Raw genomic sequence first — 26,558 nt, forward strand, 5'->3', positions numbered from 1 at the left:
GTTGGGTTGTTTGGGTTTTTTTGGTTTTACTTGCTTTTTGTTTGTTTGGGTTTTTTTAAAGATTTCTTCACATTACTGAAAATCAGCCTGCAAATGACAGCTATCATGGAAAAAATATACTGGAAATTTGTTTTGTAATTTCAAGTGTTTTACACTTCTACACTTTGAAGAAAAAAAAGATGAGAGTGATTTTAAAACTATGGTTATAAGCAACATTTTAAATCCAATTTAGACTCAATTTTCAAGAATCATTATTTCAGCTGCAACTGAAATTGATGAAAATTCACCTTAGGTACTTTGATATTGAGCTATGCACCCAAATACTGAGCAACTACCTTTAGGAACAGACACTGTAAAGAACGATCCTCCCTCAACACAATTTGTAACATGAAGTTCAAATATCACAAAGATTATATATTCCGTTTAGAGCGGTGAGTTGGAATTGCTGAGTGCTATCAATTTGATTAGGGAAAAATTTCAAAGCAAAAGTACCATACCACCTATTTTGACTTAAAAAGAAACTAATCAGTGCATGTTCTTGAACTGATTACTTAACGTGAAAATAATTTACTAACCACATGGCAGACATAGTGATGCATAAGGGTTTTTGTTAATTAAATTTCAAGTATTATTTATAAAGGAAACTGCTACTTGCCTGATAAGGACAAGGAATATGGTACTGGTCACAGTGGTCAAATACCCAAGTCGTTTCCCAGATTTTCCGGTTTACCAGTTCATAGATGTAACATCCAAGAAGTGCTACAAGAGGCACCAAGTATAAACCACTAAAAACTCCGATTCGGATCATAAATTTCTTTAGCTTCTCCTGGTTTCTGCCATCATGCTGTATGACTTGCCGCACATGATTTAAAGAAATAATACCAGCTAAAAGAAGAGAGAGACCAAAAAAAACACAAAGGCACAACGGCAAAAGCACAAAGTACAGAGAGGCATCCAGATCATAGAGACCCACAAAACAGACTCCACTGATATTGTCCCCTTCAACTTTGTTCATTGCAAGGAGCATAATGGTTAGAAAACCAGGTATTCCCCAAGCAACTGCGTGGAACCACATGGCCTTTTGTGCAATAGCTTCACAGCTCCATTTTCTTCCCGCTGCCAGGAACCAAGTGATTGTAAGAATCACCCACCATATAGTTCCTGCCATAGTGAAAAAATACAAAACCATGAAAAGGACAGTACAAGCTTTGTTCTGGGAGCCAAGAACAACTGTTTCACCAATTTCTAACTTATCATCTGCCTCATTACAGGCAGTTCTGTTCCCAAGTAAAAATCCAATAAAGTACATTAGAGAGACTATGCTGTAACAGACGGAGTAATATATGATCGGCCTCTCCGGGTACCTAAACCTTTTAACATCAATCAGAAAAGTCAGGAATGTGAAAAGCGTAGCACAAAGACAAAAGATTGAAACTATTCCAATGAAGCTTTTCGCAACATCCAATTCATAATTTTTGAAGTACATATTGGGACATGGGGGTGCACACTGATCAATTCCTAGAAACTTGTAGCCTTGTCCATTGGTAGTGTGTAGGTGTCGTGGACACCAGAATCCATAATCCCTTCGGGTCTGGCCTGGGGTCTTCTGAGTTCCATGTATGTTTGTAGTTACAGCAGCCGTGGCAGGAACAGTCTCATCACAATTGACTAGTCTAGATAAATAAACAGAAGAGGAAATACCTTAATACCCCTCATTCTCACTATGATTATTTCTTAGAAATATGAAAAAAATCTGATTCTAAGCACTGTTAAATTTTGTAGATAATGCAAAATGTGCATTATATGAAAAAAATCAGGCAGCATTTTAAAAAACAGACTTCAAATATTTTCAGTTTAGAAGACTATTCAAACAGCTATTTAACTGTTGTTCTCTGGTTGTTGTTTTAATGCTTACGAAACACTACACAGATTGCAATTTAGAGTCTTAAATTCTACTAAACTTTTAACATATGTACATAAAAATATTTACAGTAGCTGTTTTTTTTAAAGCTGGTTAACAGTAGACTGTTGGAGACAGAAAACACTCTTGTCAAATGCAAGCTTCAATCAAGGAACAAAGAAAGAAGGCTGACAGTATCTAGAATTAACTGATGACTACTGTATGATTATTATTATAATTTTTTATGTTATAGTGAAATTTCATTGTCGACAACTATAAAACCATCTAACTGAAAAAGACAAAAGCAGAAAAGATAAGCATTGTAAAAAAGGTCACCATTTTAGCAATTTTTTTTCTAGCTCCATAATATTCATTTAAAAATTGCTCAGGACTCACTTGCTCAAACATGTAATTGGACACAATACGCGACCTTTTTATATGGTTAACACAGTATTAGCAGTGTTAGACATACCTTCAAACTAGCTGATGTAAGTATAACTCAAACAGGTAAGCATTTACTCAAAATGGGATTTATATTTATATGCATTCCAAGTTTAAGCACGTATTTTAAAAGAACAAGCTTTGCATTCTAGCTTTTAAAGTAAGATTCTGTTATCTCAAAATGTTCTTTGTCAAACGCTACTATAAATCCCTCGATGTCAGTTTCCAAGCTCTGCTTGAGCAAAAAAACTTCAGTTCTTTGTTTCTCTGCATTATCATGCTGTCCAAATAAATCCAGACCAATCATTAAGAAAACTGATTCTGTAGCAGATTTTTTCATTAACCATGGGTCAGACCAGTATGCACGGCACCAGTGCGGACTTTAGTCACCCATGTCTTAATAGGCATTATGTATATCTGTAAGAATACAAGAGTGTGAATCTCAGGACTCCAGTTACTGCCCATCCTCACACCAGCTCCTCTTCCATGGGCTCCAGCAGGAGAACATCTGCTGTTTTAAGAGCATCCTGCATTACATGGACTTCTCTGTACCGGCTATTGGGGAGACATCATTTCACGTATGAACAGAGCAGGTTCATCTTCATTAAATGCTAGCAGTAACAGAATAATTTAAAGCTGCAGTGATTCCTGCAAAAATGTAATTTGATCTAAGATGTCATTTGAAAGATACACTGAGTAACTGGCTTCACTCGTAATCTTTCCTAATTTTTCAAAACAATTCTTGAAGACATTTGCTCCTCTGAGTGGCACTACTATCGCACAGAAGCTCACACTAGATGGGAAAAGTTGATTCCTTCTTGTTTTAAAACGCCACAACTTCAATTTTTCTGCAGAATTAAGGGAAATGGCATTAATACCATCTGTCATATTCACTCCAATACGGATTTCTACCAGAGATCATGGCACAGGACTACAGTCCTAGCTCTCCATCAGCCCTATTACAGATTAGCAACTGCATGGGGGTTAGCAAAATGACTTGAGTTTCCACTCTCTGCTCCTTCCCTGTACTTCTTGCCCTGATGTGTGTTAAAAAATCCTAACCATCTGGCCTTAATTTATAAATATCTGCAGCTGAAGGTCAGATTCTCAAGAAGATTACACTGGAGTGTTTTCTGTGGTTTCCGTTTAATATATATAGACTCAACTTTTCCCCAAATGTAGTATTAACGGTCTTGTCTCTGGAACAGACCTGTGAACACCTTTGAGAAAAAGGCGAAATTTTAAAAAAGAGACTTCTGGCAGGCAGTACAGGAAAAACAACACAAGATTGAATTTGCACATTTAAGCGGTTAGGAGTAAGATATGGCTTCTACTATTTAATGCTCTGTGTCTCTTCAAATACAGAATGTTTTTATATTTCATTATTTTGTGAGCAATTACTTATAAAACCCCCATGAAGTAAGTATGACCATCCCTAGTTTAGAGATCAGAAACCAAAGCAAAATCTACACTGTAACATTTAATATTTTAAATTTTAAGAAACTTACAGTAAAAAGCTTCTTTTAGCAAGGATCTGAATACTGAAAAGAACTGCTGCAGAACTTTGTTGTAAAAAAGTCACAAGCAGGAAACATAGGTGATCATTTGAATAATGAAAAAGTTTTAATAAAAAAATAGTCCTATGCATAAGCACTATAGGGTCACCAGGGATGAGGAAGCTACAGCAAGGTGGTATTTAACATCCTGCCTCAGATTTTCAACTGAGTCTAGGTCAAATATGAAAATGTCACCCCTACCACCTGTCAACATGAAAAATACCCCACCTGGTACATTCCAGCTCTTCAGGCCACGTGATACCAAAAGTGTCCATCAACTGCTTACAGTCAGAATACACTTTCTCACAGAGGCTTCGACAAGGGTGAATCACGTGAACTTGCTCCAGGCAGGCAGGGACAAAGGCTTTGCACAGAAATGTGTGGACATCTGGTGAACAGTGAAGATTCATAAGCGTAAGAAAAGGCTAGGGGAAAGAAAAAGGCTTTGATTAATAATTTTAAAAATATAATTCAAGGCATCAAAACTAACTTTCTTCACTATGGCTCACATTTGTTCCCCTGCAGGTTTGAAAAGATACTAGAAAATAGTGTTTGTTCAGCAGTTGTGAAAGAGCCAAAGCCAGTGGTCTAAGCAGTGAGAAGCTCCGTTAGCACTTCTAGCCCAGCCCCTTGCCCTGGGATCTTGGCCAGTCTCTAACTATTCAAACCTGGTTTTTCCTATTTGACAACATTAGATATCTGAAAGGTATTATGAAAGCCCAAGATTTTTAAAAAATAGGGTAAAACATTAAGTTCCTATGTTCACCGGTCAGCTTCTAAAGTGGCCTGAGATTTTCAAAGGTGTGTCTGTCTCTGTAGTTCCTGTTAAATTACATTTTCAGTCTTAAGTGGTATGTTGTACTCATCATCTTCTCCGATGCTAGAGAGGTTTGGCTTTTTTTGATTAATGAGGTCCAAATGTCATTATTCCTCATTTTTGAAACACTGCATTTCAAAATTTCAACATGACCGAGAATTTCTCTACCTGCATTACCGAGCACCAGGCAGTGAATAACTGATGACCATTCTTAGCAGAGAATTCACAGAATGAAATTTAATGCAACTTTTTCCCCCCCCTAATTCATTCAATCCATTCTTTACAGTCAGACAGGCTTTTAAGGAAAAAAGCCCGATGTTCCTTCAGTACATTTTATCAACTTGATTACTAGGGAAAATTATTTTAGCCAAAATACTGCTGTGTGTGCAAGCTTCAGACAAACCAGAAGCTGTCGGTCATTTTTGCAAGTGCTGTGTCGTTATAAGGGCAGCTTATTGAGGGAAGCAAGCGACGACAGGCTAGCAGCATCCCAGGCGCGCTGCCGTACCTCTAGGTGGGCTGCACCTCTAGAGCAGCAGTGCCAGCAGAAGGGAGGGGGGGTGCCGGGGGGCTGCGTAAGCAGGCCCTCGCATCAGCGAGCACAAGCGGAAATAAAACCGAAGAAGCCAACCACGCAGCCGGTGACCTGCTGGTGACTCTGGGCCCGTGGACGCTAGATCACGGATCAGCTAGGGCCACGAGGCGCCAGGCATTGCCAGGACGCAGGGCGCGACGCCTGACATGCATAAGAGGGCCGGGGGGATGCGCGGAATAACGGGTCAGCTCCTCCGCCCCGCTCGCCGGGCCTGCGGAGGCTGCCCACAGGACACGAAGGGAAGAGGAGCACGTGTCGAAAGGCTCCGGCCCTGCTGGTTCCCAAGGCTTCGGATCCACTGCAGGCTGCCGTTCGCTGCCCTGTCTGCCGCGCCGGCTACGCGTTCCCGACCCAGCCCTTGAGAGTAAAACAAGCCAGTCTGAACACCACGCTGAGGGAACTAACCCACGGCTCAGGGTGAAATCCATCTGCAGCATCATGTCAGCCTAAGTCCTTATTAAGTAGGCGTTTTGACGAAACACTTCTTGTTTTTCAGGGAAAAGGAATCTGTGTCACACATAAATAGTCAAATTCATGCATCAGGAAAGCTGAAACTGTATTTAACACACTTTGGAACGTGCTGATAAATAGGGACACTGCACAATATTTTCAAAGTAGGCAAAGCTGTTAGTAAGATTTTTGTTCAGGAAGAATTTTGTTTAATTCTTTGCCATTAACAGCTATGTCTCTCAAATATTCAACAAATGACTGGTAAAGGAAGGATTAACTTCTGAGTCCAGAATAGCATCCTTACTTCTGTCAGCTTTTAAGTATCTCTAATATATATATATATATATACATCCATACCCAAAGAGCAAGTCTTACTACTGAGCATGCAGTTTAAAAGAAAAGACATTGATAAATATATTTTCCCCTTCAAAAGGGAATATCTACAAATCCTCAAGGGACCTTTATAATAAATGTAGGAATGTGTGGGGTGGGGGGGAAAGGAGAAGATAAGGCAGAGCAAGAATAACATAGAAATGCTTTATGAAAAGCCAAAAAAATGTTGGCACGATCCTTCAGAGCACTCCGGCTGCGTGCTGCATCTGCAGATGCCATTACAGCAGGCGCACAGAAGTCTGATCCCCGCTCTGGACGTCTGCTCTGGAGCTGCCTTCGCAGGAACCCGAGACTTGAGTATTTTATGACAAGGAAAGAAGTATAGCTCTGGTATAATGTGCTCCAGTTCCATAAGTTGGAATATTTCCTAAATGCTACACAGCTTCAGATGAAAAAAGGAGTCAGGAGTTAACCCTAAATGAATTAAATTCCCTTTGCATAATCATGCTTGTTTCCTTTTCAATTAAATATTATTTGCTCCAATGGTTAATATATGTTAGCTCTGTACTTCTTGCCCCTTAGGATAAAATAAAGATAATAGCCTGGGTAGTCATATACAACTCCTACAGAAATGGAGTTTACTTTTCAAAGTAATTCTTGTAGAAATTGTCTTGATTGTTATGAATTCTTCCTTTTTATCACCCACAGTTCATCTCAGTTGATAAAAAATAAAATTAATTTTCTAGAGCAAGCTTTGGGGTGCCAGTCAAGAACTTTTGCAGACTTAGGTAAAACAGCAGTATTTTGTCTAGAAAGAAAGAATTAAAAAAAAAACCCAAACAAACAACATTCATATCTATGAAACCAACTTTATATACAGAGATATTTTAATAGCTATTTTGAAATGCAGCTAACAATTTTTAAACAGCATTTTCCAACATAGCTAAAAAGGCTATATACTGTAAGCTTGCTCCCCTGATACAGAAAATGAGTGTAAAAAAAAGCAATGTCTGGTGAAGAAAGTCAGGACATAAAACCAACCTTTACCATTCTAACAGAGTTTCTGTTATATGAAGATACTTAAAAGCTAAAATATCACAAGAATCACTACATAATAATACTGTAGATTAGAGGCAGATAATGACAAGCAAAAAGTAAATGTTTGCAAGAGTTTTACTACAGTTTTGTCATTGGCTAAATACTGTTGTTTAAAGAACATATTTTATTTAAATGCAAAACTACCTTAACAGATAAATACAAAATTTTAGGAAGTAAGCTACGCTCAGTCTGTAACGTAATCAGAGGAGAAATCCAAGGACTTGGCTGGCAAAAGTAGTTGTTCTTACAAGATTTCTTTCAGCTTGCTAAAAATATTTACCTTTTGACTCCTGGAAGTATGAACACAAGTTAAGAGCAGGAGGTCTGATGTTCTGAAAGCACAAGACGACCTTCTGAGTCAGACCAAATGCGCATTGAGCTGGCCACCCCATTCTCACCCTGGCTGGTAGCAAGGGGAGGGTATAATAAGACAAGCTTGGAGGTGTTAAAAAAATGTGTAGACGTGGCACTTCAGGACATGGTTTAGTGGGCATGGTGGTGTTGCACTGACGGTTGGACTGTATGATCTTAAAGGTCTTTTCCAATCTAAACGATTCTATGATTCTATGATAAGCTGACACCCCTCCCAGTTTCCTACAATCAATGGTTTAGGAAGCCAGCTGCAGGTTATAACACCACCATTGTGTTGAAAAAGACACCGACAGACCCCCTTTCTGCCTAGAACACATCTAATCCCTTTTTCAATCATTTACACTAATACCCTTTGTAAAATACTACAGCAGTAAGTTATATTGCATAATTTAATCAGGCACTGCTGAGAAAATACTGAATTTTATTTGTTTACTGTAACTCCTTGTTTTGCAACCTAGTTTGTGTTTTGACAAACAGCTAACAGATTACTCTCTACATTTTCCATGTCATTTTGCCATCCTGCTATCTTTTACATACTATATTTATACATTGGCATAATGATGTTTCAAATTTTCATTTCTATTCCTGTCATAATATACTTTGCCTTCTATTTGCCTTGACTACATTTGAACACTGCCTCACATTTCCACAGTGACAACAAAGACTCTTTTCTGAGTGACAGTAACTAATATAATACTGTGCCCACCTACTGGTATGGATAGTGGGGGTTTATTTTTCCCCATATTCATTATTCCGCATTTACCAACCCTAAATCTCTCCTACCATTTTATTGTCCAATTGCATCTATCACAAGACCCTTTTGCAACTCTCTAGTCAATTTTGTTTCTCAGCAAATTCACTATCCATCCCTCTTCTAGGTCATTTATGAATTAGCTGTGTATCAGATGTTTCAGTACAGATGACTTGGGAGAACCACTCTAGTAATTTATTTGGTACAGGACGAAACTATCAGCTAATGATTTAATACTCTTCATTGTAAAATAACATTTATTTATTCCTACTTTTCTTCTTGTTCTTTAGGCAAGCACTGGAAAAGAAAGTCCCCATTGGGTCACCAGCATAGTTTCTTTAAAAAACGTAGGTTATGACCATGTCAAACTGAAGTATACTATACTGGCTGAACCACCCCTTTCAACAAATGTATCGAGTCCCTCAAAAAACTCCAATAGATTTTACAGGCAATGAGTTCTCTCAAGCAAAAAAACTGTGTAAAATGTAAAACTTTGCCTCAAGCACACACAAATGGGATCTGTAAAATACAGATTTATTTTCAGAAACTGCCTACTTTTACCATTTAAGAATAGCAAAAGAGGTAGTGAATTGTGCCTGGAACTCTGCTAACAATTAGGTATCTTTAAATGTGGGCTTCACTTCCAGCTAGCCAATTTGGAAATGTTTCATTATAGAAAATAACAGGTCTGCATTTCCTGATGGACCATAAAAGCAAAATCTTACCAAAACCAAAGTATTTGCTCCTCCAGCTGCAAGGCCTGTAAGCAAAAAGTGTAAAGCCAAGATCACAAGCTGACACTAAGAATCAGTTGCTCAAGGCGGTGTTATCTAGCCCATGGGTGTCTCAACCACCAACCATCTTTTACCCAAGTGGTTAGTTGAGTAACCTGCACACATGCACGCACCGATGTCTTGAGCATCCAAGTCTGGGACTAAACTGAGAATCTAGTACCACAGTCCTCTCCACTTCAGTAAGTTCGGGATCCGCAGGTGGCACAATCACACGAAATAGGCTCTTCCAGGAAACCAAGGCACTTGGCATTTCTAGCATTAGCAACCACTGCCCTGTCACATGAAGAACAGGGACAAAAACCTGCAGATTTGGTGATGGTAGTGCTAAAAATAAAGTGAAACCAGACTCTTAAAACCAAGAATGGAGCCTCACAAAGCCAATGTAAGTCCTTAAATAGAAATTCTCATCTTCCTGCCATCCTCTGCACTGAACAAAACACCAACACCTTACTTAGTAAATCCTAGATTCTTTACAAAGTATGTCTATGTTATATTTTCTCCAGAAGCAAAGCCAAACTATCTCGGAAATCCAGTTACGGTGTGGTCCTACAAACAGTAGCACAACTGAGACAAGTGAAAACAAATGGTGCAGAGTACAGAATAAATGGCTAGGTGCAAACATGCTCTTAAATATGCTTTGCCAACAAGTAAATTGCAACCTAGAACTGTATGTGAATCTCGTGCTCAGCTTGCTTCTCTGTTTTGTGCTTAGCAGGCTTACAAGTCCAAGACACAACAGAAACAAGCTCATTATTCCAGACAGACAGTGCAGATGCTCTGTCCTACCTCATCTCAGTTTTACCCTAGAGAAAGTATTACCAGAGAAGATCAGATGTCTCTAGGGTTGGGATGTATAACTGGTAACATATGTCAAAACATGTAAGTGAAAATGTTCTCCTGTACCCTGCTTATTAATATCACAGAAATATTTAAGTAATACAGAAAACAGTGGATCCAAACATTGATGTATTTGTTACAATCAGCTATGGCAAACCTTGACTGTAAGAGACAGGAAATATCTTGAATTGCTGACATATACAGAAGATAAGAGCCTTTGTTCAGCCATTGGAGCCAGTTACTTAAGATAGTAACAACCTACTCTCCTAACCACTGAGGTCTAGCTACCAAGTTAAAACATTTAGCTTAGTTAATCTAGTTAACACTGAGGTTAACTAAGTTAAACAATGACAGACACCAACTGTCTCAATGTTAAGCAATGGTACCTGTTTCATGATATGATACAAATCTTGTGACCTAAAGCAACAACATTACAACCTTGTCACTTACCTAACTGCGTATTTCAATCTTGGAAGCAAACACAGACTTAAATCTGAATTTCTACAACCATATACTACACTGTGTACTCCTGATTCCTACCTATATTAAAGTTACACATTGTTATTCATGAAATATTTACCTGCTTTACAAGAAATAACATCTCACCTAAATGATTAATAATTAAAATCATAGAATATCTCAAGTTGGAAGGGACCCATCATTAAGTCAAACTCCCTTGCTCCTCACAGGACACTTTTATGATTAATAATTAACAATTAACGATTAATAATTTACAGTACCAGAGTTAAACACAACTGCTGTCCAGTAAGTGTCACTACAGAATTAAAGTACAACCTCAAAACCTAAACGCAATACACACACTTTCATATGTGCTACTTAGGAAATACAGCCACCATCAACCATGGTACGCATAAATGGTCTCAAAAGAACAGGCAGTAATTACTCTTAATACTCACAGAGCTATACTAACAATTAATCTTCACAGTATCTTTAGCCACTTTTATAATGATAATTTGTTTCAATTAAAAACAGTGAAATAAGTATCGCACGGTTGATTTAATCCTACATTATTGTTTCAATAGAGTTATTCTGGACTGGATGTGAACGAGATTAGCATCATACCCAGACAGATTAATGCCTTCATAAAATTCCTAGATGGGCTGGCAAGGGTGGTAATTTGCTGATGGCCACAGTGAATCAGCTGCCAAGAATGTCTGACTTTTAATTCATGCACAATTAATTAAGTCATGATAAATAAATGTCCTAACACATAAAACTAAATGAAGGATGAAATTTTCAAGTTTGATTAAGATTCAAAGCAAGGTTGAGAAAAGACTAGGTTCTTCCTATTGGAAGTTACATTGATGGATCAAAGGCAAGATAAACACACTTTTAAGTTGGTATGTAAGGATTTAGAAACTATTTTGCAGGACTCTAAGGCAGTTTAAATGTCAGCGTCTTGTTGCTACACGTCTGCTAGAAATTGCTACTTAAGTGCAGAGCTGCAAAACAGAAATGTGGGTGCAGCTCATGAACATTAGTGCAATGTCAACCATCCTTTACCAACAAAGATGGTATGAATTAACTTGGGGGCCCACATACTCCATGTCACTACCTTAGCTGCGGGTAATAATTGACTATTGCTGCCAGCAGCAAGTATCAGTCATAATCTATATTTTCTAAACTCAGTTAAAATTACATGGGTAACTTCTCTACAACAAAAGTTTTTCAGGACTAAAATTCACTGATTGGAATAAAATATTTTAGATATGAATATATATAAGTTTAATATGCATCATTAGTGCACCCTGATTTGACAGAGGTAAAAGAAAACCATCAAAAGCACATGAATTTGACTTATTTTAATAAGCTGCTTTTAAACAAAGCAACATTACTTTTTGCAGGTTTCATAATATAATTAAGGCAAATGCAGTCATGTTTAATTCAAAAGCTTGTCAAACGTTTTTTAAACGTGATCAGTTTATAGAGATAAGAATGAAATCTTTTGTCAGAGTAGAAAGTAGGTTATCCCTGTAGTTTAAAAGACAAAATAGTTTAAGTTTCCTACTCAAGGACAATCTGGAGTTTAAGGAGCAGGGCAGGGGGGAATGCAGTAAACAAGCAAGTGGACCAAACAACACTGTTCTGCAATGAAAGGAGTTTGCAAAGATACGAGCTTTCATCTTTGCCCTTCAACTGAACAACAAAGGCAACGCATGCCCTTGGACTTTCCGAGGACTCTGAACAAAGCGTGGGCACAGCTTAAATTGCAACAGTTGATAAACTGAACTGTTCCCAGCAGTCTGCTCCTCCCACAGCTGTACAGGTATGGGAGCTGCCAACTGGTCAGCACCTGAAACATCATCACTTGGAAGGCAAGGTCAGATGGCAGCATCTTAAAAAATGCTGTGCTGTAAATACCAGTGGCCCAGGGACTGAGCAGCCTGCAGCCAGGTGCCCATGCAGTGCAGACTCGGTGGGCCAGAACTTCATCACACCTGCCTCAAGCTAAACTAGCCAGGCATCGGTTCAGATCCCAGGCTGTGCAAACAGTGAGCTGAATTACTCATCATCTAAATGTTCAATATATTTTCATATCTGCAAACTCTTCACCATCATTCACCCCTACACATGCAATATACCTCAATATACATATTCAGGCCTGAACCTTCATACTAGCTGTTCAAAGTTGATGGGAATATTAATCAGAAATCCAACCAGGATAAGGACAAGGCACATGGGGGAAGGTTTTCAAAGGTCAGTAGGGCAGCAAGGCACTTATGCACCAAAAAAACCCCCAAACTCCAAAACACTACTCCAACACCACAACTGGGCACTAAACTTGCCATTGCCATTGACAGTATACACAGACACACGCACAGAAAGCTAAAGCAGGCTATTCTGCTTTTTATTCCTAAGGGCTTCAGACTGTTTTACATTAACTAGCACCTACAGAATTTCTTTCTGTAGTACAACTTAGTTCCATGTCCCCTTTAAGTATTTTTAAATGCAAAATAAAAATACATGTATCTGTATTTTTTTAACTATAGCAAAGGTTAGAAACAAAGGAATATTACAACTCACTAAGAAGTTATTCTGAAGCAAACTAAAGTCCAAGTATTCCAATACTTTCCAAAATAGCTTATTAGCAAAATTCACTGCATTTTGTGGTTCTAAGCTAAATTATAGCTTGACCTAAATTATAGATATTCCAGCCTCTGCAATTTACAGTCCAAAACAAGCATGAGAGAGTTTTCCCAAGCATTACAGAACTCAACTATTTATACAAAGTTTTCAATTATATATGGTTTTATCTCCATGTATACTATACAGAGCATAAAAGACAGACAAATATAAGTTAACTGAAGGAAAGTACCCTGTGGGCCCTCAAACATCTGAAGTCTAGACAGAGCTTCATCACATCTGGACTGTGGTAGCAGAAGAACCTCAAAATAATCTTACATTCTTCATGTATTTGCCATGTATTACAGGAGTAAATGGATTTACTACTGAACTTTTTGTGTAGAACACAATTTAGAAGACTACCAGTAATACTGTTGATATCTGCTATCTATAAAAAAGCTCCTAATTTGAAGGGAATTCCAGCAGAAGTCATTATTGTTCTGGTTCCAGAAAAAGACCAGATTCATGTTTCCCCCTGTCTTTGTGAGTGTGGAGACGCATGTTAACGAAACAGCACCTCCCAAGTTACCAGAGTAGTAACCCTGCACTACGCCTTCGTCCTTGCCTACTTCACGCATAAACTAAATCAGGAAAATCTCAGTCATGGCAGGATTGATCTTCTCAGGCAACCTTCTGTCAGTCTTCTGTGACATCAAGGAAAGCAATTAAGAGCCAGATCCACAAACGGGACTGGCTATTGCAACAGAAACTTGTGATGCCTCACTTCCAGGCACTTCACAAAGTCCTCACAGCAGTTTCCCTATCTGATGTCCATGCAGAGAAGCACCCGAGAATGGACATTCACAGTATTCAGGAAGTGAGATAACCTCACAGCCAGAAGAAAATGCTCAAGAGGAGCAGGAATCAAATGGTACAGATCTCCAAAACTTAGGCAACTAACACCAAGCTCTAAGGCAGTGTTTATGTGACAGACTACTCAGAATGCTCAGGGATCCATGTTCAGACACTTTCTCTGCCAGTCTATAAAATAAAAATTTAAGCAGTCTTAAAAAAAGAAAAAAAAAGAGCTTAAGTCAATTGCTTAGTGACTGGTATGCTCATGGAAGAGAAAGCGGGGATCCTGTTCCACTGAGTATTTAAGTTTTTTAAATAAGGTGATACAGTTAAGAGATTGACCTGTCAGTGCCAGCTCAGCCTGGAAGGGACAACCAGTCCTCTTTCCCACAAATTACTTAACTCCCCTTTTCTAAGCCCAAGTCATGCTAATACTAGGAGGACACCAGAACATTCGATGTCCTTTATCATTACAGTGTTATCGGGATGGCAAGAAAGCCAGTTCTATGGATGCAAAGGCATCTGAACCAGCTCTGCACAGACCAACACCATCCAGGGGCCATTTCTACACGGCTGCCGATCCTGCTCCGAGTCTACCCAGGAACACAGTTATATGGCACAACACCTTTGGCTCAAAGCTGACCCCGTTAGACCTGAGGAAGCTCTGCAAGGAGCCACACTGTTGCCTGCATCAAGTTTTCCACTATTCACAGACCTGGGCTAGCCATGCTATTGGTTAGATGGGGATAGAGATGCTGTAAGTTGGAAAATCTTCTGATTTATGAAGTTAATTCCCATGTTAACAGGGAATAATTAACTGCTACTCTCAGTCTCCCAAATCCAACAAAATGAAAAGTAACCGCATCCATTGATTTCTTGCCTATGTCTCATAAAAATGAGACACAGCTTGTCTCACAGCCCCCCAAGCAGTGTGTCAGTGTCCCAAGGTATGACCAACTGGAAATACTGAAATCAGAAGGCAGAGGTAAAAACTGCAGGTGGTGAGGTAGATAATTGCAACTTCATGGGCTTCAACTCAGTCATCTGACTTGTGCATGCCTGACTGACGTTGTTTTTTACATCACAACAAAGTGAATGGATTAGTGAAAGTTTACAGAAATTAGTAATTTTTACAGTTTTTGTGTACAGTATCAAATGCTTTCCTGAACTTCAAATAGACTGGCTTAGTCCCTAGAAAATCTGCAAAAGTTGCTTCTGTCATGCACATGGGTTGACAAGGCAGACAGGATCTTCTGAATGAATTCTCAGTAACACAGGAGCACAGACCAACACAAGTCAGACAGAGCACTAGAAATGAATGACTTGAAAGTCTGAGCCACAAACCAGAGACATTTCAAAAGAACAATGGAAAACTGGATGGCAGCCTCTGTTTGTTTGTGTTTGGGAAGCTTTCACTATGAAGCCAACTTTCTATATAGTTAGCATCTACCATCTGCTGTAAATTTTGATCCGGAGTAATTTTCTGTCAAATCACTGCTTCTAGGAAGATCAGTATGCACGCAAAATGGAAAACCAGGCCTTCCACTTTAAATTCACTTCTATAGCTATCATCTTCACTATAGCCTGAAAATAGAAAATTATAATTATTAATAATAATTATCATTATTATTCAGAGTAGATCATTATTGTAATAGGAAAAACAGTCCTTAAGATTTTTTAAAAGATACACATAAAATCTCTCTTTGAAAAAAAATTGATACTTCATTCCTAAGCATTTGTGGGAAATAGTTCTTATCTTCCACAGAGGTATATTTCTTCTGTAGCATTATTGTTCAGTTATTTATTTTTATGAAGATAAAATGTCTAAACCAATCATAACCTGAGTTGCTAGATTTTTGCTCTGTAGACATATGTATGCATCAATCAAAAATCAAAACTTTTATTTACTCTTAATTTTTATTTATTCTGAGACAAAGGCCAACCTGAGAGGCAAGAAAGCAAGAAAACCCACTTGCTTTTAAATAATATTAAAAAAAAAATAAATCCAAATTCTAAAGGATTGATAAGGCAGCTGTTAAGGAAAGAAGCTAATTCCTTTACCCCATTACTTTATGATAACCTCCTTCCTCCAAATCCAAGATAGCCAAATATAAGAAAGGACTCTCTTAAAGCTAATGAAGTTACTACAGGAGCCTCTTTCTGCACACACTGCCTCACACGGACTCTCCTTCATCCCTCCGAATTCTCCACCCAAATCCTTGACTCCTTAAACATCCTCCCTCCTCCTGCTAGTGAGATCAGAGTCAAAGCAGACAGTTTCCCAACAGTTCATTGCTTGCTGTAGCACAGAAGTAACTTATCACTACTCGATGGGACAACCTGGTGTGAGCTTTCACCCAGCCCTCACAGGAGCCAGTCTAAACAGAAACAGGTATACCCCCAGCACCTCCATCACGCTGCAGAAACCTTCACCCATGAGGAGCTGGGGGCCGTAGGGAGCTCACAGGCCATGTTATTGTACTGTAACCTCAGAGGCAGTCAAGAACTCGCATTTGCTTTTCTTCTCCTTCACAGATGCCTGTGATAAAGAGGAGGATGCGTGCACCTCCATACAAGAGGCACACGCAACGGCACCTCTTCCTTCTCCCCCTTCCCCCAGCATCTCATTCCTAGACCGTTGCAGGCAAAAGGCAGCACATACCCTGGGGGGGTCACCCCTGAGGCGATGCTGCAGCACCTGGCAGCTGAGGTGGCACTGGGGAAGGCAGACAGAGAAACAACACTGCGTAAGTCGTCACTGACAGGCCCACCAAGGACATGGAAAATGACCAGAGCACCTCTTGGCCCACCTTGCTACCCAACTGGTAAAGGATCAGGAGGCTTTAGATATATGACAGGGGTGGCAATTTCTGCAGGAGACCTTCCATTTCCCTCCAGAACTGCCAAACTGTTGACCATAGATAGCAGCAAGTGGTGGGGCAGACAAATGAAGGCTTATAAGAAGTCAGCCCAATCCTAAAGACACCACCATCCATACCAATAACTGCTATTCACCCCTACCCACAAGCACCTAAGCACCCAAGGGAGGGTGGCAGGCAGCATGCTCAACACAGCAAGGTAGCTGCTGGGATCCCTCCTGGTCTCCCCAGTTCTGAATGCCTGTATTAGCCAGTGTTTCCTTATTGTCAGCCCACAGTGTTCATTTTGTTGGCCATGGTGCCTTTCTCCCCCATTATCTTCCCTATTTCTCCTGTTCTAAACACTCAAGGCCACCTTTTCTTCTACCCTTTCATCTTATCACGTGGGCCATGTTAACTTTCAGCATGTAACATTTTCTTTGTAGCTCCAGGCATACTCCCCAGAGAGATCCCCCACCCAGCTGGATTCTTAAGCTTTGCTTAAAATGGTGCACCTTATACCTTCCTAGCAAGAGCATTAGCTCATGTGAAGCAGTATGCAGCTGGGACATGCAGTTTGGGTAAGCAGGTATTGCTAGGTCACCATGAGGCTGGATGGGTACAGTCCCTCTCTGAAAAGCTGCTTTTAATTTTTGTATACAGGATAAATGTGTAGAGAGTTTGGCCACCAGGTGCTTTGTGGTGGTAGTTACTGGGACTGAAGAAATATGGTTGTGCAGGCCCTCTAGGGAATACAGCATGAGCCAACTGGGAAGGATGTGGTTATTCTCTGAAAGAACTTGATCCACCAGAAGTTTAAGCACACGGAAGATGGATGATTTCCACCCCCCTCCCAGGAAGCTCTCATCTGTCTCACTGCAGGGATGGAAAGTAGCAGGTATCTTTGGAAAGAGGACATCCTTTCTGTCCTGCAAAGACTGATCATCCAGGCCTGTCCCCTATGCCTCTACATCATAGCAAGTTTATCTGCCCCCATTTACAGTAGCTGATTACACAGCTCTTATGCTCCCCTGCACACCTCCCCTTCTTCTAATAGCTAAACAGCAAGCAAGCAAGTCTCCACTCATCTCCACTGTGTAGTTCAGGAAAAGAGGGCAGACATATGCATCTTTTCCTCTGGCAAGCAAGTTACTACTGTGATGCAGCAATCACAGCTGCACACAATACACAGAAAACGTCCAAAAAGACAACAGGAGACAAAGCAACCACGTTTGCCCCAAAGGGCTGGTGAATCAACAGCAAACAGATAGAGGAAAAAAAGGCAGCAAGCTTTGTGGTGCAGACACTCCCACCCCCTCCTTTGGAATGGAGTAGAGAACTAGAGACATGACACAATAGTAGTTTTAGAAATTGTCATATTTAATCATTACATTGTCAAACTGGAAAAGAAAGCATTGACATTTGACCACATCCCCTATCCCATGTGCTCTTTTCCTGGACCATTTGCTTTTTGTGGCCTTTATCAGTGAAGGCATATCCTGCAGCCGAGTTGTCATCCTGAACATCACATCCATCTTGCAAATGGGAAACTAAACTTGCACTCCACCTCCACCTGCATGCAGTAAGGGCCTGGGCTCCATTCAGCCTCATGACCCATGCAGCACTGTGGACAAACAGCATCTCTCACAAATGTAGCAAGGCACCTAAACACCACAAAGCTCTCTTCAGAAAAAAGACATCAGAAACATCTTCCATTCTTACACGAGATTTGTAGAAGACATAAGCATCAGAAGCCTTGCAAAGATGTCCACAAACATACCTTGGTTGTTCACCTACAAGACAATCCAGTTGCTGTTGCCAGAGCTGTCACAGGCCAAATACACTGGATGCGAGCTGTTAATGAGATCTTGATCCCACACAGTTTGACAACTCATGGACAGCAGAGGGAAAACAGTGTGGACCACCTGTACACAATGATATACAATTTTGTCCACTTGTCTACTATTCAAAGGAAGATAATGTGAAGAATGACCTTTGAAATCGTGGTCACCTCATCACCCTCAGCAGACTTATCCTCCCTAACCGGATTTGCTACTGACCAGGTGAAGTTCATGAGGCTCCACAGGGCAACAGCCACTTCCTTAAAAACCATGGAGATGATCTTCAAATTGCACCTTTCCATGCCTGAAAGCTTTGTACCCACTGCTGGCTTTCCCCACCTCCAAGGATGACGTGTTCCCATCAGTCTGGGCTCAGCTCCCAAGCCCTAACTGCCACCTATCAATGAAGGCAAAGCAGTTCCAAACTCAGTAGCTCTGTCCACATTTTCCTTCTCTATGTAAACAGCTTTAGGGAAGCTTGCATGACTCCATTCATTCACAGGTGTCCTTCTGGAGTAGGCTACAGCCACAGGACTAAGCCCATCACTCCACACTTACAGTGCCTTGGTTTAGCCAGTGACCACACTTAGCATATGAGTGTGGAGAAGAGGGGGTCTGAGATGTGGGCTGCACAATGAGACTCAGAAACCACCAGGGCTTGCAGCTACACATGAACACTAGAAAGGGCACTGTGGAAGGGACAGCAATCTGCAGGAGACCAACAAAAGGATACCACAGTATTTCCCAGAAAGGTCTGCTGTTGAGAAAGATCTGGAAGACAGCCTTCTGTAGGCCAACTTCAGACCTCATGCACAGTAGGAGTGGCCTAAATCTAGCCCAGAGGAAAACCGCTCAGTCTCATGCAGTGGACAGGTAAGAAGTGTGCTAACAACTTCACCTAGTGATCCACTGCTGTAACACCAAATTATTTGCTAGTGTAGACGTAGCCTCTGAACATGGATGAAGATGAGGCTCTGGGAATCACACTGTCAGCACCATCTCAATGAACCCCAGTCACCATAGGGTAAATATCCTCTCTTTATCAAGCATGCATTACTTTGGACCCCCATGCATTCTAAGCAGCATCCTTTCAGAACAAGGAGCAAGGGAGTACTATTCAAATTATCAAGTGGACAAGGAATGCTGTTTTGACAAAGCAGCATTAGATTTTGCAGGTGACTGATATGCTTAAAGCCAGTATAATAGGATTACACACATTCACCTGTTTGGTTTCAGACAATCTGCACAAGCTAATCATACTTGGTAAAGGGCCTCAGTACTACAGGTAACAAACACTTTTTTAGTGGCTGTAATTTAGTGTATCCACAGGCATCAGCAAAGATGGTTTATGAATGTGTTGCTGTAAGAAACACTGTAAGAACTAATGATGACTTGCGTTTCTTTGGAACACCTGAGAGCAAGAGAGTGCAAAAATGAAAATACACTTCCCAAATTTGTATGGTATTGTACAAAATGACATAGATGTGTCTAATTCATATAGTTTTGACCCCTTAACCAACGCTTTTCTACAAGCCACATGGTGATGCTCAAACCAGAATTATTCATGTCCAGCTATCCTGTACATCTAGAGACTTACTCAGCACAGAAGTCTGTAGTACTGCTTTGTACTTCCCTTGATTCATATGAAGTGTCTATAAAAAAATACTTTGGCATTTGCCAACTTTCATTTAACAAGCAGCAATTTAGCTGTTTCACCACCAAAATCTTTTCTAGCTTATCAGAGGAAAGTGGTGGTCGCAAAAGTTACCTTAGTTTGACATATGATTTACAGCATGCTACATTTACCACTTTTTACACAAGCCTTCCCTGCCCATTAGTAACAGCGATATATGGTAAAACAACAGCAAAAATGTTACAAGCAAAATATGAATTCAAGAGCTCCTTGTCCTTGTTCCATTGGGTTAATGTCCACACCCCCGCACCCTTTCTCCAACTTAGGCTCTGAGGCAGCATCAAGAACAAAAACGTAACTCCAGGCTGACAGAGAATATTGATTGCTTTCCTAATTGAAGCTGAGCTACCAAAAATTTAAGAGCAGAGAGATTTAAGCTTCAAGTTTTAAGTACTAGTGGTTCACATATTACACCAAGCACCAGTCATATGGAGTAACAGGGAGAGGCAGGATGCCTGTCTGTAGAGGTTTCAGTAAATTCACACCTGTGCTATTTCACAGAACACCCCCGTAACAACCTTCTACACAAAACAGCATTTATTTCCCCAAAACTCCCAACCTACAGAAGGTGGACAGCTTCCTCCTTCCCTGTGTGTATATACACACACATGTATGTACAGATTTAAGCTTGCCAGACACCAGGTTTCCAGTTTTTGGCAGTATCTTCATATTGAATAAATTGTAAATTTACATTTAGTGGAAGCAAATTAAGTGATTACATTAAAAATTTTAACTCACAGAACTTCAGTATTAAGCTTTTGAAGGTACTTCTTAATCCACTTCAAACTCATTTTGTTAGTTTAAACCAACCTTAGCTCTCATAGAATTTCTCCCACTGCTGCAGCCAGTTGCACTGAACACTCCACAGAAACACGCACACATATTCTGGCACATGGCCATGAATTCAGAAGTGAACGGAAAACTTACTACTGAATCATTTTTCCAGTCTCTCTGAGGTACTTCATTGTTCTCTGTGGGACATTTTCCAGTGTTTTGTATAGTCTGCTTTAAAAACTCACTGGCAATCCTTTTGCCTTTGTACTTCTACAGAGCCATAGATCTTACCCAGGTCAGGAAGTCTTAAGGGCTTGTCTATGGTGGACACATTCCAGAATCGCAGCAGAACAGATAGAGAGATAGGAACAAAAAGTTACGACACAGTAATATTCTCTGCCTTGCTGGAATAAATAATGCCTCATGTTGACAACCTATCCCAGGATACTTAGAGTAGGAACTACTTTAGAAGTGACTTGGTTTTGTGGATGACCACGAGGGGGAGTTACACCTATTTAACTATAGCTGTAATGAACCAGCGTCCATCCATTTTCCTCACTAGACAAACCCTAGATCTTCAGCCTCCTAGTCTGAACTAGTAGTAACATGAGCAGTGTTACTGTTAAACTGTTTTGAGATACAGATAGGGTAAGCATCTGCAAATAATTAGATTCCACCATCATGCAGCTGTTTAGCTAACATACACAAAACACAAAACTTTACACCACAAAGCCATGTGGTTTTTCTTTCCTAAAATCACCATTTGTTGTATAAACAAAACTAATCCAAATACAAAGTCAAACTCAAGTAGCCTAAACTTAATCTGCCAAGTAGTGGTGGGTTGACCCTGGCTGGATGCCAGGTGCCCACCAAAGCCGCTCTATCACTCCCCCCTCCACTGGACAGGGGAGAGAAAAATATAACAAAAAGCTTGTGGGTCATGATAAGGACAGGGGGAGATCACTTGCCAATTACCATCATGGGGAAAACAGACCCGACTTGGGGAAAATTAATTTATTACCAATCCAATCAGAGTAGGATAATGAGAAATAAAACCAAATCTTAAAACGCCTTCCCCCCACCCCTCTCTTCTTCCCAGGCACAACTTCACTCCCAATTTCTCTACCTCCTCCTCCCCTGCAGCACAGGGGGATGGAGAATGGGGGTTGGGGTCAGTTCAACATAAACTGTCTCTGCCACTCCTTCCTCCTCATGGGGAGGACTCCTCACACTCCTCCCCTGCTCCAGCATGGAGTCCCTCCCATGGAAGACAAGTCCACCACAAACTTCTCCAACATGAGTCCTTCCCACAGGGTGCAGTTCTTCACAAACTGCTCCAGCGTGGGTCCCCCCCAGGGTCACAAGTCCTGCCAGAAAACCTGCTCCACCGTGGACCTCCCTGGGCTGCAGGGGGACAGCCTGCCTCACCATGGTCTTCACCAGGGGCTGCAGGGGAATCTCTGCTCCAGCGCCTGGAGCACCTCCTCCCCCTCCTTCTTCACTGACCTGGGGGTCTGCAGGGTTGTTTCTCTCACATGTCCTCACTCATCTCTCCAGTTGCAGCTGTGGAGCAACTTTTTCCCCTTCTTAAATACATTATCCCAGAGGCACTACCACTGTCACTGATGGGCTCAGCCTTGGCCAGTGGCAGGTCCATCTTGGAGCCGGCTGGCATTGGCTCTGTTGGACATGGGGGAAGGTTCCAGCAGCTTCTCACAGAAGCCACCCCTGCAGGCCCACCACTACCAAAACTTTGCCACACAAACCCAATACACAAGTTGAAAACTTAGAATAATAAATAAATAAAATTGGGGGGATGGATGGAGCAACTGGAAATCATGAATTTTCTACTTTAGAAAATAAGATCCCAGAGGGACTATCATCACTAGCCAGAACTCCCATAACAGAGGCTGTAAGATTGAGTCAAGTCTTTTTTCCTGCTCTAATCAGTTCCGTGTTCTTGTTTATAACACATCATTATGAAGAGTTGATACACGAGGCAGAAATTTAAGACCATGGATCAGCTGATTTCCTGAAGGACAACCACCACCTGAGACAGTGGCTCCACATCATCCTCTCCTGGAGAGTTACTATGAAGACACCATCCCAGAAATGCCAATTCAACACCTTTCCAGAGAGCAGAGAAACTGCACAGAAGCCTTTGTGCTCCCACACATGGAAAGCACAGCTCTTCTGGCTATACAAGACACCCCACAGGAGAGCACACCTGTAGAGCCTTGAGAGTGGGACAAAGGAAAGAGTTACCAGTTTGGGAGAGTGAACTTCACCTTCAGGTGAGACTTGTATCCTTGACAAATCTTGATTCTTTCTGGGAGTAAACACTCCAAGTAAGTAATGGGAAGAAGTTTCCAGAGGGGATAGGTGCAGAAAACACGACTAACATCAAGGCCCTTTCTGCACAAAATACTTGGATTTCTTGAAGGCTCCACCGTGTGCCCTGGGATTGCATGATTAAGCAGCTTGCTCAAAGTCAGTTAAGATAAAGTGAGGAAAATATTACAAGCCTCAATCTCAAACCCCAGTGTTTACATCCTAAGACCATGCCCAGTCTTGAGAACAGGCTGTGGGGAGGGGAGGGGGAAGAGCAAGATGGAATTAAAAACCACAGCCTTTAAGCATTCCTACTGAGGATCAAAAGAAAGTTTTAACCAACATACTATTAAAATTCTTTCTTTGGTATGAACGAAGTTTGGATTACCAATTACAGAAAAATTCAAGCTCTTAAAACAACAGAAGTCTCCTCCACCTCCCAACCCACTGCCTCTTTAGGGCTGCAAGGTGAAATGAAACAATATTCCTGAAGTCAATAGCTCCTCCTCTCCTGCTGCAACACCAAGTCCCCTGAAAAGCAGAACCCTTTGACAATCCTGAGGTTTCCTGTTGCAATCAACCATGGACAAACTATACTGGTGCCATTACTGAATACCATGTAGAATCACATATAAATGTGTGAGTGACATTGGTACACACTGGTGTCCCTCAGAAAAAAGGCCCAGCTATGAACCACCACAAGCTTACCATATTAACTCCAATCTAACATCAGCAACAGATTCAACACAAGCTATGTACAGAATGGGAGGAAACTTCCTTACCCTTTCACCAGTAAAGCAGCTGTCTGAAAAATTCAGTTTGACCAAAGAGTCAATCAGCACTGCTAAATCACAAATAAAGGCAGGCAGATCAGCACACATATACATTAGGTAGTTTAGAAATGTCTGCACAACACTGGAGTAGTGAGGTATACCAAATTAGAGGCCAGACAGTGGCAATGACAGGACACTAGGAAGCAACTGAAACAGGATAGGGAAATCAAACCCTAATAGACACTGTTGTTCCACACAGCCACCCAGTCAGTTGGCTGAGTAGCGATCAACCACTGCAGTAGCCACAGGTGGTTATAAGGGAGACAGGATGGAAAAACAGAGAAAACAAAACTTCGCACTACCACACCCATTTTATGATGAAGTAGCTACATGAGAACAGGTAAGCCATGAACCCTTTCCAGAAGGAACTCCCTCCACACAGAAGGCATGCACCAGGCACAAATTACTGACAGTTCAGAAAAGTCAGTCATAGCAAACTAATAAAAATGACTCTGTGGTCTCTCTGCTGTAACAGCAGCATGACTGGAAGGCATGAATACTGACAAAAGCTGGCTCAACAGTTGTAGTTAAAGACACACCAAGTAAGAACCAGCAGCATACCTGACGAGATGAAGTGGCAGACACTGTAGCAAGCATTCCTGACAAACGATGACTGAAGACACCACTGCACAGAGTTTACAACTGAAGCCTATAGCCTGCCTTCCAATTTAAAAGCCCACAATTCATCTGAGATCTGCGGGTGAATTCAGTTGCTTGCATACAGGTGTCTTAACATTTGATACCAGAATTTCCCATACATCTACAATGGGGTGGCAAACACAATGCGAGACCAAAGCCTATGCCCTTCCAGGCTGGCAGCTAGAGGCCAAATAGGGAATCCTGACTATCCCAAGCAACACTAAAAAAATGTTTTGGCAACTGAACATAGCTCCTCCTCCAAGCTCAGTAAAGAATATGCAAATAAGATTTTAGTAATAGTAGCCACCTCCAATACCAGCTATATATATTTTTTTTCCAAACCAGAAACTTCTTAATTTTCAACTCACTTCTGTTTCACTCTCTGCACAGCACAAGATGGTAAGCTTTTCAAGACCTATGTTAAGATGTTCCCCCTCCTCTTACCACTGAAAAGCCATTATTAAAACAGGTTTAAAACTTGTTTTACAAGCCTCTCACCCAGAGAGGCTCTGGCCCTTTATAGCTATTGCTGTCAGCATAGCCTTTCCACAAGGTGGCATATTCTCAAGAGAGCCATATGTTACAGTCAGTTCAGGTAAGAAAAGTGTTTGTTTTCAGTTAAAAAAAAAAAAAAAAAGAGGAAAGTTGCTCTTTCAGTCAGAAGACAACTGAATGTAAAAAACACAATGGAGGACAGGGCTAAGAATAAGTTTAGGTACCTCTTCTTAGCAGACATAAGCTAAGAGAGGAACAGAGCAACTTCTAAACATTATTTTTGCACTACCCGAGTTCAGGCGGGCCAGGATATCATAAGCTATGTCCCCAAAGAATTTCAAGAATTACTCTGTGTATCAAGGAGGTGCCTGGGTTATATGTGATCAGCTCTGCCAAAGAGCTCCAAATAGCCACATTGCTGTGCTACACCCATGCCCCTTCCATTCTAATACAGGGTCCAAGGTGTGTGTGTCTGTATCTCCCTTACACAGTGCTTAAACAATCAAGCAGCTCTAGCGCACTGCAGAAAAATTCAAAGGAACATGTAGTCACTACACGTTATCTGCTTTGTCATTCAGTGCAACAGATGCCACAAACCATTTCTCAATGACAAAAAAAGGTTGTTTCACAGTGTTTATATTTACATACTACAGTCGAGGTGGGAGAACTTACCTCCATTTGGAGAGCAGCTGTGTCCTGATCATAGTGTCCCATGATGTTTGGGAAAAAAGTCATATTGTAAGGCATTCCTGAGCATCTGGAAATAGTAATTGGCTCACATGTGAATAAACTGTGTCCTCGCACCAGAGTTAGAAGTAAACTGCAGGTCGCAGAGAAGGTAAGTACTCCCATTTTGTCAGGATCTCCAACTTCAGCACATAGCTCTGCTCAGTAGTTAGACAGACCAGCTTTGCACGAGGATAAAAACACCCATCTTCCTCCGCCCGTTCCGGTGCAAGGCAGGGACGCAGGCAGTGAGGCAGACGATCAGACTCCTCACCGCTGCTTTAGGCATTTCCCCATCCCGGCTGACCGCAATTTTAGCGACCCCCTTCCTCCTCCAGCCTGCACGCTGCAGAAGCGGGAAAAGACGGGATAGAGTCATTCGCAGCAGAAACAACCCGACCGCGACCGCCCGCCCGAAGGCCGAGCTCGGCCTCCTCCTCGCAAGCCCGCAGGAGAAACGGCAGCGCCCGCCGGGACGGGACGGG

General features: G+C 41.2%; 1 protein-coding gene across 1 annotated transcript in view; it reads right to left on the reverse strand.

Annotated features, from left to right (window-relative positions):
* FZD6 (frizzled class receptor 6) overlaps positions 1 to 26,413 on the reverse strand; it is a 30,621-nt gene extending 4,208 nt beyond the window's left edge. The window contains exons 1-3 of the mRNA XM_010577016.1: positions 26,020 to 26,413; positions 4,126 to 4,322; positions 656 to 1,673 (exon numbers count right to left, since the gene is read on the reverse strand). Coding sequence (XP_010575318.1) covers positions 656 to 1,673; positions 4,126 to 4,322; positions 26,020 to 26,199 — 1,395 coding nt within the window. The 5' untranslated portion in view covers positions 26,200 to 26,413. The remainder of the gene's footprint in view (positions 1 to 655; positions 1,674 to 4,125; positions 4,323 to 26,019) is intronic.
* Positions 26,414 to 26,558: the final 145 nt, after the last annotated feature.

The sequence above is a fragment of the Haliaeetus leucocephalus genome, unplaced genomic scaffold (genome assembly GCF_000737465.1).
Source record: "Haliaeetus leucocephalus isolate CR32 unplaced genomic scaffold, Haliaeetus_leucocephalus-4.0 Scaffold555, whole genome shotgun sequence".
Taxonomy (NCBI): domain Eukaryota; kingdom Metazoa; phylum Chordata; class Aves; order Accipitriformes; family Accipitridae; genus Haliaeetus; species Haliaeetus leucocephalus.